This window comes from Eurytemora carolleeae, unplaced genomic scaffold (assembly GCF_000591075.1).
Source record: "Eurytemora carolleeae unplaced genomic scaffold, Eaff_2.0 scaffold368, whole genome shotgun sequence".
In the NCBI taxonomy this organism is placed as follows: Eukaryota; Metazoa; Arthropoda; class Copepoda; order Calanoida; family Temoridae; genus Eurytemora; species Eurytemora carolleeae.
Genome location: NW_019396263.1, coordinates 125,636 through 140,507, shown reverse-complemented (window position 1 = coordinate 140,507; position 14,872 = coordinate 125,636). Strand labels below are relative to the sequence as shown.

The 14,872-nt window shown below is 35.5% G+C and overlaps 2 protein-coding genes across 5 annotated transcripts in view; both read left to right on the top strand.

Annotated features, from left to right (window-relative positions):
- The window catches only part of LOC111699624 (box C/D snoRNA protein 1), a 3,746-nt gene extending 1,216 nt beyond the window's left edge, over positions 1-2,530 (top strand). Inside the window, exons 3-8 of the mRNA XM_023470342.1 lie at positions 447-551; positions 912-993; positions 1,168-1,442; positions 1,499-1,576; positions 1,831-1,934; positions 2,082-2,530. Coding sequence (XP_023326110.1) covers positions 447-551; positions 912-993; positions 1,168-1,442; positions 1,499-1,576; positions 1,831-1,934; positions 2,082-2,500 — 1,063 coding nt within the window. The 3' untranslated portion in view covers positions 2,501-2,530. The remainder of the gene's footprint in view (positions 1-446; positions 552-911; positions 994-1,167; positions 1,443-1,498; positions 1,577-1,830; positions 1,935-2,081) is intronic.
- Positions 2,518-14,872, top strand: LOC111699620 (uncharacterized). 4 transcript variants are annotated; one of them, XM_023470338.1, is made up of 12 exons: positions 2,518-2,610; positions 2,872-2,968; positions 4,881-6,390; positions 6,510-6,893; positions 7,383-7,416; positions 9,012-9,496; positions 9,927-10,055; positions 10,242-10,494; positions 11,649-12,524; positions 12,690-13,202; positions 14,195-14,298; positions 14,593-14,872. In XM_023470338.1, the coding sequence occupies exons 2-12, from the start codon at positions 2,872-2,874 to the stop codon at positions 14,693-14,695; spliced, it is 4,488 nt and encodes a 1,495-aa protein (XP_023326106.1). In that variant the 5' UTR covers positions 2,518-2,610; the 3' UTR covers positions 14,696-14,872. The 4 variants fall into 4 exon arrangements, with proteins under 4 accessions (XP_023326106.1, XP_023326104.1, XP_023326103.1 ...); XM_023470336.1 differs by having other exon boundaries at positions 2,872-2,944; positions 11,649-13,202; XM_023470335.1 differs by having other exon boundaries at positions 11,649-13,202.

Genomic DNA, 14,872 nt, shown 5'->3' with positions numbered 1-14,872 from the left:
TCTAATATTAAATTCTAATCTGATTTTTTCTATATTTTTTCTCTTCCATCAGTTAATTTGTTTTCTTCGTATTTGAATATATTTATTTCCTACTAGCTGCAGAACCCGGCGTTGCCCGTGAAATCTTTTTATCTAATTAAAATTTTTTTTTTTCTAATGAAAATGCTTTTTGAAAATAAAAAAAATTGAAGAAAAAAAATTCGATTTATTTTTACCTATAACACTCCCCGGCCACCCATGAGTGTCCACAAAAAATTTCAGCCTAATCAGTCCAGCCGTTTGGCCGGCTTTAGGCAACATATTTATATACGAATGTCTTATTTTATTATATAGCTATCATAATATTTCTTCCCTCCGGTAGAGGAGTAAGTTCTCCATAGCGATAATTAAAAATTTTTTTAATATAGTATGAACATTTAACAATTTAACATAAACCATTTTTCTAGATGCAGACGGGATAAGCTGAAGCGGTCAACCCGCCAGGCTGTTGATGGTTTCTGTGCTCCTAGGTTCCCTAAAGCACTGAAAAGGCTCCAAACAGAGGCTTACAGGTAGAATAAGCATAATGTGATCCAAATTAAGTTTGACATTCGGCTTTGGATCCATGTAGCAAAACATCGAAAAAAATCTTGTTGCCATCTAAAATCATTTTAAGTGTCAAACTATGAGATATCATTAAACATTCTTAATTATCGAATCAAGAAAGAAAGAAGAAATCATTGGAAATTTTTATTTAAAAAAAGCAAAAATTAAAATTAAATTTTATGTGATCTTGTTAATGTCAAATGATATAGTTTTTGATTGTCAAAAAAATTAATATTCTTTACACAGGTTATTTTTTCTGTTCTTGTTTTGTGAACATCAAGAATCAAGATTATTTCATTTCTTATTAATTTTTCTTTCTGTACTAGATCTGGAGTAAAACTGAAAATTCTTCCTCCGCATTTTGTTCGCAGAAAAGCCAACACATCAAACTACGACTTGAAAACCAAGGTATCCATTTAAAGCAAGATTATCAAAACTTTTTATAAAAAAGTATTCTCTGTTATTTATCTGACCATACTAAAAAGTATAGATGCTTTAATTTTATTTTGAAAACCTAGGATTAATATTATGTAATGAATTACTAAATGAAGAGAGGATAAGACTTAAACAATTTTTTTTTAGCGGTTATACTGGCATGTAGAGCTTGTTTTGCCGCATATAAGCAAAACTATTTCTGTTCCAAGCATCTGTGATAAAACCAAAATGTGGAAACTAATCGAATCTCTGATGGAGCCTGGAGAAAACTCAATTGATTTGTCCGTGTCTGGGGCGGATCTGGATGTGTACCGGTCCGTCGGCTATGGCGGTGTACAAATGTACATGAAGTGTGAAAGTTTACCAAACCAGCAAGATGAAATTAGACATTATTATCCTATCAACATGAAACATTCCTTAAGGTGTGTGAAAAGATGACTTATTACTCTAAAACTTTTTAAAAATTTAATCTTTGTAGATATAATTTGCGGGAGCGAGTAGTTGTGGAGCATCCAGTAATTCATGTTATAATGAAGTCAGAGGAATGTAATTACAGGTTAGATAATATATTTAGTAGCTGGAGTACCCTATTTTTATTTTTTATTTTCTAGGTTTTTGTAGTTTTATGCTCTAATGGGTTCAAATCAGTTTTAATACTATATTTGGGATTTTTCTTGTATTTAACTAATGTTGATGATTAACTTCTTTGGTATATTCATGATTAACATTTGTTTATGCAAAGACCTACCACTTATTCAGGTCGTATCCAAGTATCAAACGTTGTGGTTAACTGCATTCTCATATTTGCAGGGATGACTCTGATGCGTTTTGTGTGAACGGAGATATTTATCAACAGGATAAAGAACGTGAGAACAAGGAGAAAGAAGGCGCTCATTCTGTTGGAATGGTTTTAGGTAATATTAATCCTCGTAAATAAATATCATTGGCCATGAAAGGAAATAAATTAACATTTGACACAGAAAAATAATCGTAGCTGTTTGCTGATTTTTTCCCTTCAAGTACAGAGTTGTATCTTAAACATCTTAATTTATAATTTCTAGGAGCTGAGGAAAATATGAAGGCTGACCCTGAAGCATACAAGCAATATTTCGACTTTTATCTGAAGTATTATACGCAGAAGTACGAACATCAACCTCCACCTAAGACCTTCTCTTTCCCACCTCCTCCATCTCAAAATACACAATCTCTACCCAGTGCGCTCACTCAGTTCAACACTTTCTCAACTCCACCCCCTAATATCCAATCCTATGGTCAGCCATACGCTGGTAGTCACAGTCAACCTTCGAAATTTACACCCCCTTCATTTAGACCTATGCCGGCTTCAAGCAATGGAACAGCAGCTGTGAACAAGTCAAATTTGGAAAATGCGCGAAAAATTCAGGCAGAAATCCGGGAAGAGGCGCGGAGCGGTGGACTCAGTGCCCTAGCTGCTTATGATGATTCAGACTCAGACGAATAAATTTTTAAGACTTGATATTGTTTCAGAAAATGATGTTAAATGTAAGCTTTTTATGTTGATATGCCTTTATAGCTTCCTGTGTGCACCTGATTCAGAGGAAGGACTTAAAGGTTAGTTTCTATTTTTGAAAGATATAGTTCTTGACGTTGACTAACCATACTTAAAGCTTCTGATTTTTGTGCTGTCAAAAATATCAAATTCATTTTTTAAATCTGCTCAAATTCTTAGTTTTTTGATCCATTAACCATTCATCAGTGTTTTACAACCATAAATAAAAATCTCAAGACGTTCGCTTGTTTCAACTTTTGCACCTTAAATGGTTAGTTCGACACAATTGCGTAATTTGGCATGTTCAAAAACTTAGATTTTAGATGAAAAGTCTAGAGTTTGATGCTGCTGGATTCATTTGTAATTACTTCTCGAAAAAAGAAATGACTTCAGCAGGTACACTCAATACACAATATAAAGGTTCGTTTCTTTCTGATTTTTAAGATGTCTATAGTTGTTGGTCTAGTTGTTGCCAAAACGAGCTGAATAATTGTGCAAGTGTTCTGTTCAAAGGTTGATCGATTTCTGACTTTTTGGAAATCACCTAACCACCCAGCAGAGGTCGACATATGTAAAAAATGAACAATTTTTTCCTGTTGGCCAAAAATTTAAAAATTTTAAATGACAATAAAAATTTACTGTTGAAATGCATAATTTTTTAAAAAAATTTATGCTGAATTAAGTTTGAAAACATGCTTAAAATATGTTGAAAATTTAATGAGTTAGATGATCCAGGGGCGTACCAAAACAACATCTCGGGGTGGGGGGGGGGATTGAAAAAGCAGTAAATTTCCAATTTCTTATTTTTTATCACATTTCGAGATTTAAATATCGAAAATGAAACATTTTTATTGAGATTGATTAAGCATAAGTATCTTATCGGTAATTAATAAATAAACAATTAAGTTGCTGTCAAATTCATAATTCGAATAGGAATTTAAACTTTTTACCAATTAAAACGAATTTTCCGTGATAAACAATATGGAGCATTTTAGCATTTTTAACATTTTTACATATATAACCAAAGGTAATAATGTTGGTGATCATCTTTTCTTTTTTGAGCGCTTACTAATAATTTAACAAATCCTTTTATTACGTGTTTAATGAATTTTTAGTGATAACTATTAAACTCAAGTTATGACTGTGTTCAATGAACATTAGACATAGCAATTGTACAGTGTAAATAGACCCTTCTCACTTAAATTGTGCTTTGCTAAGTTACTAGTGAGCGTATTTGCTTTTTGTTCCATTGTTTTCTGGTCATCACTGTATGAGAAAGCGATTTTAAAAGGTATTTCAGTTTAGGTCATTATACTATTTTCGTTGTATCTGTCATCCCTTTCTTCTATTTCATATGCCCCCCCCCCTCCAGGAGCTCAGGGGGGTGCCTATGGGCCCAGGCCCCTCCCCTCTTGTCCGCCCCTGGTTGGATCGCGAAAACCTACCAAAAATAATTTAAAAGATAATGCAGTTTTTGTTTTGTTATTTAGCTTTAACCTTTTCAATTTTTAATATTTTTAAAAAGGGTTTTCGAATCTGAATTCAGCATATATTTCAAAGAAAATGATGGGTAACATGAAATTTCCGATTTTTTCCCTAATGTTGGTTCATTTTGTATAAAATATCAACTCAAAAGGCTAAAATTTGGCAGAAAGCCTATTCAATATCTGGACGGTTAGATTCGTTAGACGATTTTTAAAAAAGTATAAAATCGATCACCCCTAAAAACAAGGAACAAAGCTAGTTAATATATATTTCTTGGATAAAATTATTTTCGTTTGTTTTAAACAAATTTTTTCACCCAAAAAAAGTATTTTTCATAAAAATATACAAGACCAGTATTTTGAACGTGTGTTTTCAAATTAAAACAGTACTTTTAAAATTCCTTCCCCTCACTTAACGTTGAATATGTTTGTATTATTTTGGTTTCTTTGATAAATGTGATACTTATTGCACCCTCCCAGTATACGCATGCGCACTAGCGCCGAATTTTGTTTTTCTCCGCGTAGCGTTAGTTGTACAAGGGTCGGGAAATGCAGGTTTACCCAGAAACCGGCTTTGGATCAATATTTAAAAACAGTATTTTATTTTTTAGTGAACTCGTCCAAGTGTTAATACATTTTTTTCCAATGAGTTGTTGTGTGATATTAATTGATTATTTGGTATCTTATTATGTTCTTTTTCATTTTTCTGTTAAGTCCAGAATAGAATTATGTTTATAAAATTCATGTGATTTTAACTGATTTGTAAATGTGTTTTTACCCATTGCAGGATTAAGAAAAGTTACTTTCTTGTTTTTGGGTACTGGAGAGGATTATTTTTGATATTTAAGACGAATTTGGATCGGAAATGCCGTTTCATCGGAGTGACCGAGAAGAGGGTTGCTCTCGGCGGGTGTATGGAGCAGATTCTCCAGAATACAAAGATGGACCTGAATGGGATTCTGGATATCAGGGGGGTCTCAATATTTCGAGATATGAGTTTTTAGACGAAGATGGCGTTCCGTCCCAGTTTGAAGATGGTAGATCTCAGTCGCCGATTCCTCAGTCCCATCATAGACACATTTCTTCCACTTCAGGGTTCAATATGAAAATATCCATCCCCGTCTCGAGAATTTATGATGCTTCGTCCCAGAATTCCCGCAGTGGTATGTTTCCAATTGAGCAAGATAATTCATTCAGAAGATCGATAGATACAGAGGATTCATTACTGCACAACCACTCTGTTTCGGGTTTTAAGAATCCCTACTTTATTTCTCAAGAAAATACATCCGGGAAAAGAATGAGATCATCAGACATTTTTGAAGACGGTACATTGCGTCAACCTAAATCGACCGATCGACAAGTTTCAGTTAAAGATCAAATCAAATTAAAGATCAAATCAAAATCTCCGCGAAAGGATCGACGTTCAAGGTCTCCGAGAAGTAGTAACTCCAGACCAAGATTGTCTTCAAGAGAACTTAATTCACATTCGAGAACACCATTAATGGATATATCACCTCAAAGGGAGCATAGAACTGAATCTCTGGTGGTCGAGTTAAGAAATAGATCTCCGATCGGAGAAAATACATGCAAGGTAACCGTCAGATCTCAAATTAATGTTCCTTCAAATAAAAAACCAAATAAAGACTCGCAAAGAAGATCACGGAAGACAAGTCCTCGAACTAAATCGCCAACCAGAGATCTGTTAAGATCGCCGATTAGAAATCCAAGAAAATCGTACATCAGAGATCTAAGAAGATCACCTATTAGAGTTTCTAAAAGTTCGTCTGTTAGAAGTCTAAGAGGATCACCAATCAGAGATCTAAGAAAGTTGCCTATTAGTGATGTTAGAAGCAGAACGTCTATCAAAGACCTGAGAAATAAATTGCCTGTTACGGATCGTAAATCAGGACATGATTATGATCAGAGAACGAAATTATCCTGTGAAGATCGCTTGGGATCTTCGTCAAAGAAATCTCGATCACCTAGTTTAACGAAGATGTCAGTTAAAGCTCGCTTAGGTTCGCCAGTAAGAAAAAGACGCTCAAAATCGCTTCAGCGGAAAACTTGTCGAAATTCGTCTGATAGCTCTTCAAAGCGCAGCAATGACCGCCGATCCTCTCAACGAAAGAGATCACGATCTCCATTGAAAGATAATTCACTGAGTGAACTGCTTAGATCTGCGAGAGAATTGGATTATTTAGCTAAAGAGAAGAACGAGCTAGAGAAGGAGTGCATGGAGTTCTATCAAACCAAACCTAAGGAGAATGAGAAGGAACCTGAACCTAGACTGAGGCTGGTCAGAGTAAAAGATATCAGCCTCCTGATAAATCCTGAGCCCTCTAGTAAAGACGACATGAGGTGAGGGGACCAATAAGTTATACAAAAAAGAATTCTAGATTTTGATTAGCACTTTGATTTTTATATTATCTGCTTTGTTTTTTCATGTCAAAATATTTACTAAATATTTTCTAAAATAGAACAAATGCGCTGGTTGGAAATATAGACTTGGAGACAAACAGAAAGGGTTTCGAGATTCTTCAGAATGAGAGTGCTTTTGAAATAGAAGACCCCGGAGAAGATAGAAGAACTCTGCCGTCGACTAGGCTTTACCCTCCGCTAGATCCTAAGGCGGACACTGGTTCTGGAAGAAAATCTGATGACAGAACTAGCTCAAGATATGGCTATGTATCCCGGAAGGATGGAAAATCTTCCCGAAAATCTCCCAGAACCTTATCGCCAGGGAGAAAAAGGAAGAGTTCGAGGGAGATAACTAGATCAAGAGAAAGGCAGGAATTGGGACAAACTGAGCAGCGTAAATCCACTTCCATGGAGAAGACTGTTTTCACTCGGCTTCAGCCCAGGTAAACAATTTGAATTATTTTTAGATGGAATATAGACGTAATTAGTCCGATCCACAACGGTACCCTAAACAGATTAAAAAATAAGCTATTTATATTTTTTGGTTTGGTATCTCTGTGACTTACAGTTCACAAAACAAATTTCAGAATTAAATACTTGTTAAAGCTAGAAAAACGACTGATTTTACTTGTGAAGTCGACTTCGAAAATAGAACATATTTACATCACATTCTTTATAAGATATCGTTGTGAATATGGCATATCCCTCATTAAATAGAAAGCTACAATCCCTTTCGGCTGGGATGAAAATTCCTTGACACAACTTTTAAAATTGTTTACATATTCTCCACCTCTTAAACTCTGTTTAATTTTGGTCATAAATATCATTGGCGATTTGTGTTACTCCTTCAAATTTAAAAATGCGCCAAGATTTTTGATTAGAAATATTTAAAAATAAGTATTCTTAACAAATATAATATTAAATATTTTTAGTTTGCCTCGAGAAGAGACAGACTTGCAAAAAAAGGTATTATTTTTTTATATTAAAAAATTTCACTTTATTAAATTATCTTTATGGAAAAATGATGATACATACTTTTCCTATTTTTGCAAATATAGTGGATATTAAAAAATCATTCTGTAGACAGTAAGTCACAAGCAAGTTTTTTCCACTTTGGACTTTATGCAAAGATGGAAATGACCGATTCACACAGGAACCCCTAAAACCATAATCTGATGAGAAAAAAAAAATTGGAAGATTTCGTCGGTTTTCACTCTGGAAAATTGTTTATTGTAATTGTTTATTTGTAATAATTTCTTCATTGAAAGAAATGCATTAGTCGCTTTCGAAGAGAAACCGCTAATGAAATTAAACTGATTACAGAAGCAAAAACAGGGATGAGCATTGAGCAAGTTTTGACAGGGGGTGGGAACGATAGTCCTCAATAAATAATCACTGCCACCAAACTTGTTTTGCGACATGCGCGCTCCTCAATTAGTATTCTCCACCACCGCAATAGGTAATCAGACAAAAAAAGTGTAACATTAAATCATTTATTTCTTAGAAATAAAACCATAATGACCTCTGTTAACGGCCCTATGGTGTACAATATTGTTAAAGCTTTTTTTATTGCTCCTCAGTTTCGAAAATAATGCCACATGGAGCGCTAGAAATAAAATTAGTTTTAAACCTTTGCGCATGCGCCATTCTCAATTAGCAATGAAGCACTAGAGATAATTAGTGAACTTAATACTTAATTTTCACTAGTGGGTGCAATGAGACCAATTTTTCTAAATTTTTGTTCTTTCTATGCATTTTATTAGTTTTGTTGTTGATGTTGAACTCGGATAAACAAATAAAAAATCTAAACACTGTAAAAGGAACTTTTAGTATCTTAACTCCAATAATGAAATGCAGTCATTAAATTGGCGAATTTGATCTGAGATTCGTAATTTGTTTTTAGCACTTCATGTGGCTTACTTACAAATTTATTTTCGAAACTGAGGAGCAATAAAGAAAGCTTTAACAATATTGTACGCCATAGGGCCATTAACAGAGGTCACTATATTCTTATTTCTAAGAAACAAACGGCTTAATGTTCACTTTTTGATTTTTGATTACCAATTGAGGAGCGCGCATGCTGCAAAACACGTTTGGGGGCGTTTGTTTACTTTTGCACTCCCCCCTCCCCCCATTGTGAGCCATGAAAAGCCAGAAGCTGTCGATCATAGCAGTGTTGAATAGGACGTATTGTTCGATTTATTCTGTCCGCTTTTATGACTAAGTCCTAGTGTCTATGTACTTTTTAGTGATATTTTGTATCTAATTTATACTTGATCAGAAAAAGATTTCAAGGGTACCGTTGTAAATTGGATAATTGCCATCTTTGTATGGAGGGTAACTTGAAATTATTCTTTAAAAAGAATGTGTAGATAAAATATTAAATTAAGGTTAATATTCTTAGATGTGTGTGGTAAATGAATTCAAACATTTTTTTCATATTCCATATTTTTATTCAACTACAAATAACGAGATAGTTCAAATAAAAAATCAAAATATACTTTCTAGTTTGGACCCGTCTAACCAAGGTAGGTTGAAATCTAAAATAAATTTTTGTCTAGGGAAAGAAGAGTAAGAAGACAAGATGGAGCAGTGGCGAGGACAACATGATTTCTGGAAAATCTCGAGATGAACTTATTCTTTTTAGTAAACCGCTTCCACCTCCTAAAGCAATTATACTTAAAAAGATGGCTCTAAATATTATGACAAGCCAGGCAGCAAATCTGGCCACTTCAACGACTCATTGCCTGTCAGCATCAATGGCTAAGACGCCGACAGCAACCCTTGCCCAGACACTTGCTTTAGCGCAGGCAGCAGCTCTGGAAAAATACAAACCCTCCAAGGAGGTTCTGGTGGCACAGATGAGAAACAAAATCAGAAACCAGAGGAGTTTGCTTAATGCTAAGGTTTCCAAGTCTCTCGAGATCCCTAAGCTGGGTTCTAGTGAACCCCTGGGATATCCTGAAGATATTGAGGATACAACTGAGTCTTCTGATAACACTGCTCCTGCCAAATCACTTATGGTTCACTACTGTGATTATCTAAGGTAAAAACAAAACAGAACCTTATGAAAGAATATTCTTTTCCAACTTACAAATTCTTGAAGTCACAGCCACTAGTCTTGAATAATCGCATCGTACTATGCTTGTCTTAGCTAAACCAGCCGTTTAGAAATTACTCAATTTCCTTTAGAGAAGATACATATTTTTGTTACTTGTTATACAATTAGATGAACTGAAGTCATAACGTTTATGTTCAGGATCAAGCATTAATCTGCATCTTATGAAGGTCTGTAGGCAATTATTATTAATTAAATTATTAATGTTTGATATCCCGTGGTTGTCATACCCTGCAGGTATAACTTTATTGAGAGAAAGTATTGATCCTAAAGTGCCCACAATGGATATCAAGATTTAAGATTGCCTATCTCCAATCAAAAGTTCTGAGGAAAATTAGTTGAGCTGATATTATTTCAGGAAGGAGGATAAGCCCCTGGGTTACTGTGATGATATGATGACAACCTGGATACTGGCGGGGATACAGGACGAGAAATCTCTCCGGGAGTATATAAACATGGAGAACCCGAGGTCGGTGGATAAACTCAGGTACTGATTTATACTCATCCGGAGATGTGTTCATATCAGCAGTTAGCATCCTAATATATTAAGCTGCAAAGTAATTTAGTCCATATTATAGGCCTACAACAGTATTAAAATAGGAGTCCTGAGAATCGGCACCATATAAACATAAACAAACAATTCTCATACTATTTTTATTATTTGTATGATTAGGGTAGTACTGGCGCAGCTGATAACTCGTATACCTGGAGCAAGGATACCCAAGTCTGTAAACGTGACAGACCTGCTGGACCAAACCATCAAGTTCTTTGTGACGGAGAACCCGGACCTGTACAACAACACGGAGACAACTAATCAATCAATCAACACAGAGGTTTCCTTCTTACTGGACAGGACGGAAAGCCAAGAGCCCGGGTACTATACCTCGGAGTATCTCGGTGGAAGTGGAAAATCATCTAATTCACAGGTTTATGTTTATGTTTATGTGGTATTGATTCTCAGGACTCCTATTGGAGTATAATGAGAATTTCTTGATTTAACTGTAAATGATTTTAGTTCACTATAGTTCTGGCCATCCTTGTTCATATCATTCACATTTTCACATGTTCATCGTACATTCTTTTGAAACTGTCTACATTCTTGGCATTCTGAATAGTTGCAGGTAAATTGTTCCATGGTTGGACAACTCGATTGCTGAAAAATTTCCTTCGAATTTCACCTTTGCACTGTTTTATTTGTAGATTCATATAGTTGTCAGATTGACGAGTGGTTCTTAGGCTGATGTCTTGGACCCTGGTAAACCATATATCTGGATTAACAGCTATCTTATGGTTCAGAGTTTTGTATGTATGTATCATGTCAAACCTTAACCTCCTAGCTTCCAAGGTTTGGATACCAACTTCCTTTATTTTGTCCTCATATGAAACACTTTGCAGGTTTGAGATCATATTTATGGCTCGCTTTTGTACATTTTCTAGGACTCGGATGTCCTCAAGTGTCCAGGGACACCAAGCTGATACAGCAAATTCTAAGTGAGGTCGGACATAAGACTTGTACAAGTTGAGAAATGTGATTTTATCTCTGAAGTGGAATGCCCTTGATATTTGTCCAAGAACAAAATTTGCCTTTTTTGCAGCAGATAAACACTGGGTTGACGGCTTGAGTGATTCGTGGGTTATAACACCAATGTCTTTTTCCTGGCTAACATTTGTCACCATTGAACCATTCATGTAATAGGTGTAATTATTATTATTTCTGTAAGCTACATTAGCTGCCACAGTCATTCAGTTATTTTGTCCCTGTCTGTCTCAAAATTACTATTTCATTTGCTTAACAAAGGTTCTATCATTATTCATCATATTCATTTGGTTCTTAGTTATTTCTGACAGTAATCTATATAATAACAAGACATTCGTATGTATGTTTCCTCTGGCCGGCCAAATGTCCGGACCGAATTTTTTAAATTTTTTTTTGTGGACATTCATGAGTAGCCTAGGGGTGACAAAGGCTATAAAATTCAGCTAGATGTAGATGTTTTGTTTACTATTTGATTACAAAGCCAAATATTTTATAAAAAAAATTGAACTTATTTATTTTTGAATTATTTATTTTAACTTTTAGGATATGCATACCTCTCACGCTTCAGTTCTTCCGCATTCTGTGTATACTGGCGCATTTCCGGACAAATCCTTTCCGTTGTTCGGCCGAAATATTCCTGACTCAACCAAACCTAGCCAACCCAGTTTAGGATCATGTACGCTTAGTTTCCCTCCTCCAGTTCTAGCTGTGGAGGGGATACCTAGAGCACAATCTTTATCAAAATCTCCATTTGCCCCAGTAGACTCAAAACCACAGGCCTTTACATCACCCCCGCCGCCTGCCACATTAACCTCCCAACCAAAACCTTTTACGGTACCTCCACCTGCAACATTAACCTCCCAACCAAAACCTTTTACAGTACCCCCACCAGCCACATTAACCTCCCAACCAAAACCTTTCACAATACCACCACCTGCCACATTGACCTCCCAACCAAAACCTTCAATCGTACCCCCACCTGCCACATTCACCTCCCAATCACAACCTTTTTCATTACCCCCACCGGCTAAATTAACCTCTGATCCCCCAGTTGAAAAATTAACCTCCCAACCACAGTCCTATACTGCACCCCCGCCGGTCAAAGTAACCTCTAAACCTGATTCCTATTTGAAAACGGTAAGCCGGTCAAGTAAATATAAACCCTGGATACCCCAAACTAGATGTTTAAGATATCTGGAACGTGGAATCCCACTAGATGAAAATATAGGTTCGGTGCAGTCAGACTCCAACTTGTCATCCAACTTCACTCAAGCCTCAAACTGGTCATCCTACACCACTCCATGCTCCAACCTACAATCTTATTCTACTCAAGGCTCCAATCTACCAACTTACTCCACTCAAGACTCCAACCTGCCATCCTGCTCTACTCAAGCCTCCAACCTGCATTCCAACTCCACTTCAGGCTCCAATCTGCCAACTTTCTCCACTCAAGTCTCCAACATGTCATTCTTCTCTACTCCAGGTTCCAATCTGCCAACCAACTCAACTCAATCCTCGAACCTGCCAAACAACTCCACCCCACGCTCCAACATGTCATCCTACTCTTCTTCTGGCCCCAAGATGTCATCCTACCCTTCTTCTGGCCCCAACTTGAAAACCTACTCCACTACAGGCTCCATATTGCCCAACTACTCCACTCAAGTCTCCAACCTTCCAACTTCTTCAACTACGGTTTCCGGTAAGCCAACTTATGCAAATTTGTTCTCATTCTCTAAATCTATCACATTACCACCATTAACCATGTCTACCGAAAGTACTCCAAGATACGAAGCATGTCCTGGTAAACCAAATACCTCCCACCTCCAAACTGTAGGATCTACCCAAATCTCTTACTCAACTCCAGGATCAACTGTCCCTTCATTCTTTAACTCTAATACTCTACCTAAACCCGGAGGTCCAACCCAGAAGTTGTTTACGAACTCACTCCCCCAGCATGCGTATACTATCCTCCAGAATATATTCGGTACAGATCCTACCTTCTCCGCAAAGTACGCTAGTCTGCAGGATCTATATGAGTATTTCAGCAAGAAGTTTTCAGTCATGACAAATTTTGGATATGACGGCAGTTACATAGAGGTAATTTGCTTTATGCTCATTTAATTTAGTTTTTCTTAATACTATGAGGCTTTTTTGTTTTAATTTTTACTATCACCTTCTAAGAAACTAATGTTAAGCTTAGGATGTATCAATTTGCTGCATACAGTGAGAACCGTAAAACTTTGTTAAAAGAAGACAACTTTTACCCAGCCTTGTGTGTTGATGTGTTGTTTAAGGCAAATGATTTACCAGTTGTTGTGTTCATTGTACATTATTTTTCAAATCTAAATGGTTCGAAAACGCATCAAAAAAGAACAATTATAAAACGGTTTATATGTATCTTACTACGATTTCAAAATTGATACTTTAAATGTAGAATCGTTTTACTTGACAGATAATTTCTTCAGTGGCCGAATTTAAAGAATTTAAGCGGCGGTTTAAATTTAAGCCGCGGTTTAAATATGATTGGTTCCACTTAAAATTGTATCAAATGTTTTAAGATTTAAGATTTAAATGTAGAATCGTTTTACTTGACAGATAATTTCNATTATCTGAGATGGAATTTAAAGAATTTGAGCCGCGGTTTAAATATGATTGGTTCCACTTAAAATTGTATCAAATGTTTTAAGATTTAAGATTTAAATGTAGAATCGTTTTACTTGACAGATAATTTCTTCAGGATTCTGATAAATTTTCGCCAGAAAGATAAGAGCTATATTTTAAAGAAATTTTCTGCTTTACATAAAGAAAAAAAAAATATTTAAATGGAGCAGACACGGGCATAAAAATAATTTTAAAAAAAATTGCAAACCTAGACATTTTTAGGTACAATTTATTCAATTCAAATCATAATTTGACTCTAATAGTCATCTCCTTATTCTACAGTTGTTTTGCGCCTTAGCATATTTTTGTGAACTAAAAAATAATTCCTCAAATGATCAAAGCATCATAATTCTTGAAATATACTTCTTAAGTTCTTATGTTATATTTTTGTTGTGAAAATTATAAATTCATTCTTAAACCTACTGTAGGGCCTGGCACGAGGAGGTAGAGAGCTGCTGGCTAGAGCAGGATGGAATATATCCAGTCTCCGCCAGCTCTGGCTAACCTCTGGCAGAGACGGAGTTACTGTGAGGTGTGTTCAACCTTCTCCTGTTAGATATAATTTAAATCTAAATGTTTTATTACTTAAACCCAGTTTGTTATGTTTTTTGTTCTTAAACTCAATTCCTTCAAAACCGACCTTTTTAAAAGTCAATTTTTAATACAATGTTCATAACGTTTTGCTGTTTTAAATGATTTAATTTTTTTTCAGGAATAAATTCATTCTTGGCGAAGAGGGTGGAAGGAATATTTTTTTTAAGTTTTAATTTTTCACACTGTTTCGTTTTGAGGAACTTATTCCTTCGGTTGATATAATATTGATTAGGTTGCGTGATGAATTGGTGAAACTGGAGGACTGCTTCCCGGCAGGGTTAACTTCACTCTTCCTCACAAACATCACTACAGACTACCTTGAGGAAACACAGTAGTTAAACTAAAAATAACTTTGAAACTAGATTCATTTCTATAGACAAGATGCTGCCAAAACCAATTCCGGAGAAATTCTGGAAAAGGAACAGAGAAGAAACGAGAATTTTCCGGATTCTTGGACACAAGTTCCATTTGCATGATTTACAATTTATTCAGAATATAAAAATGAACATAAA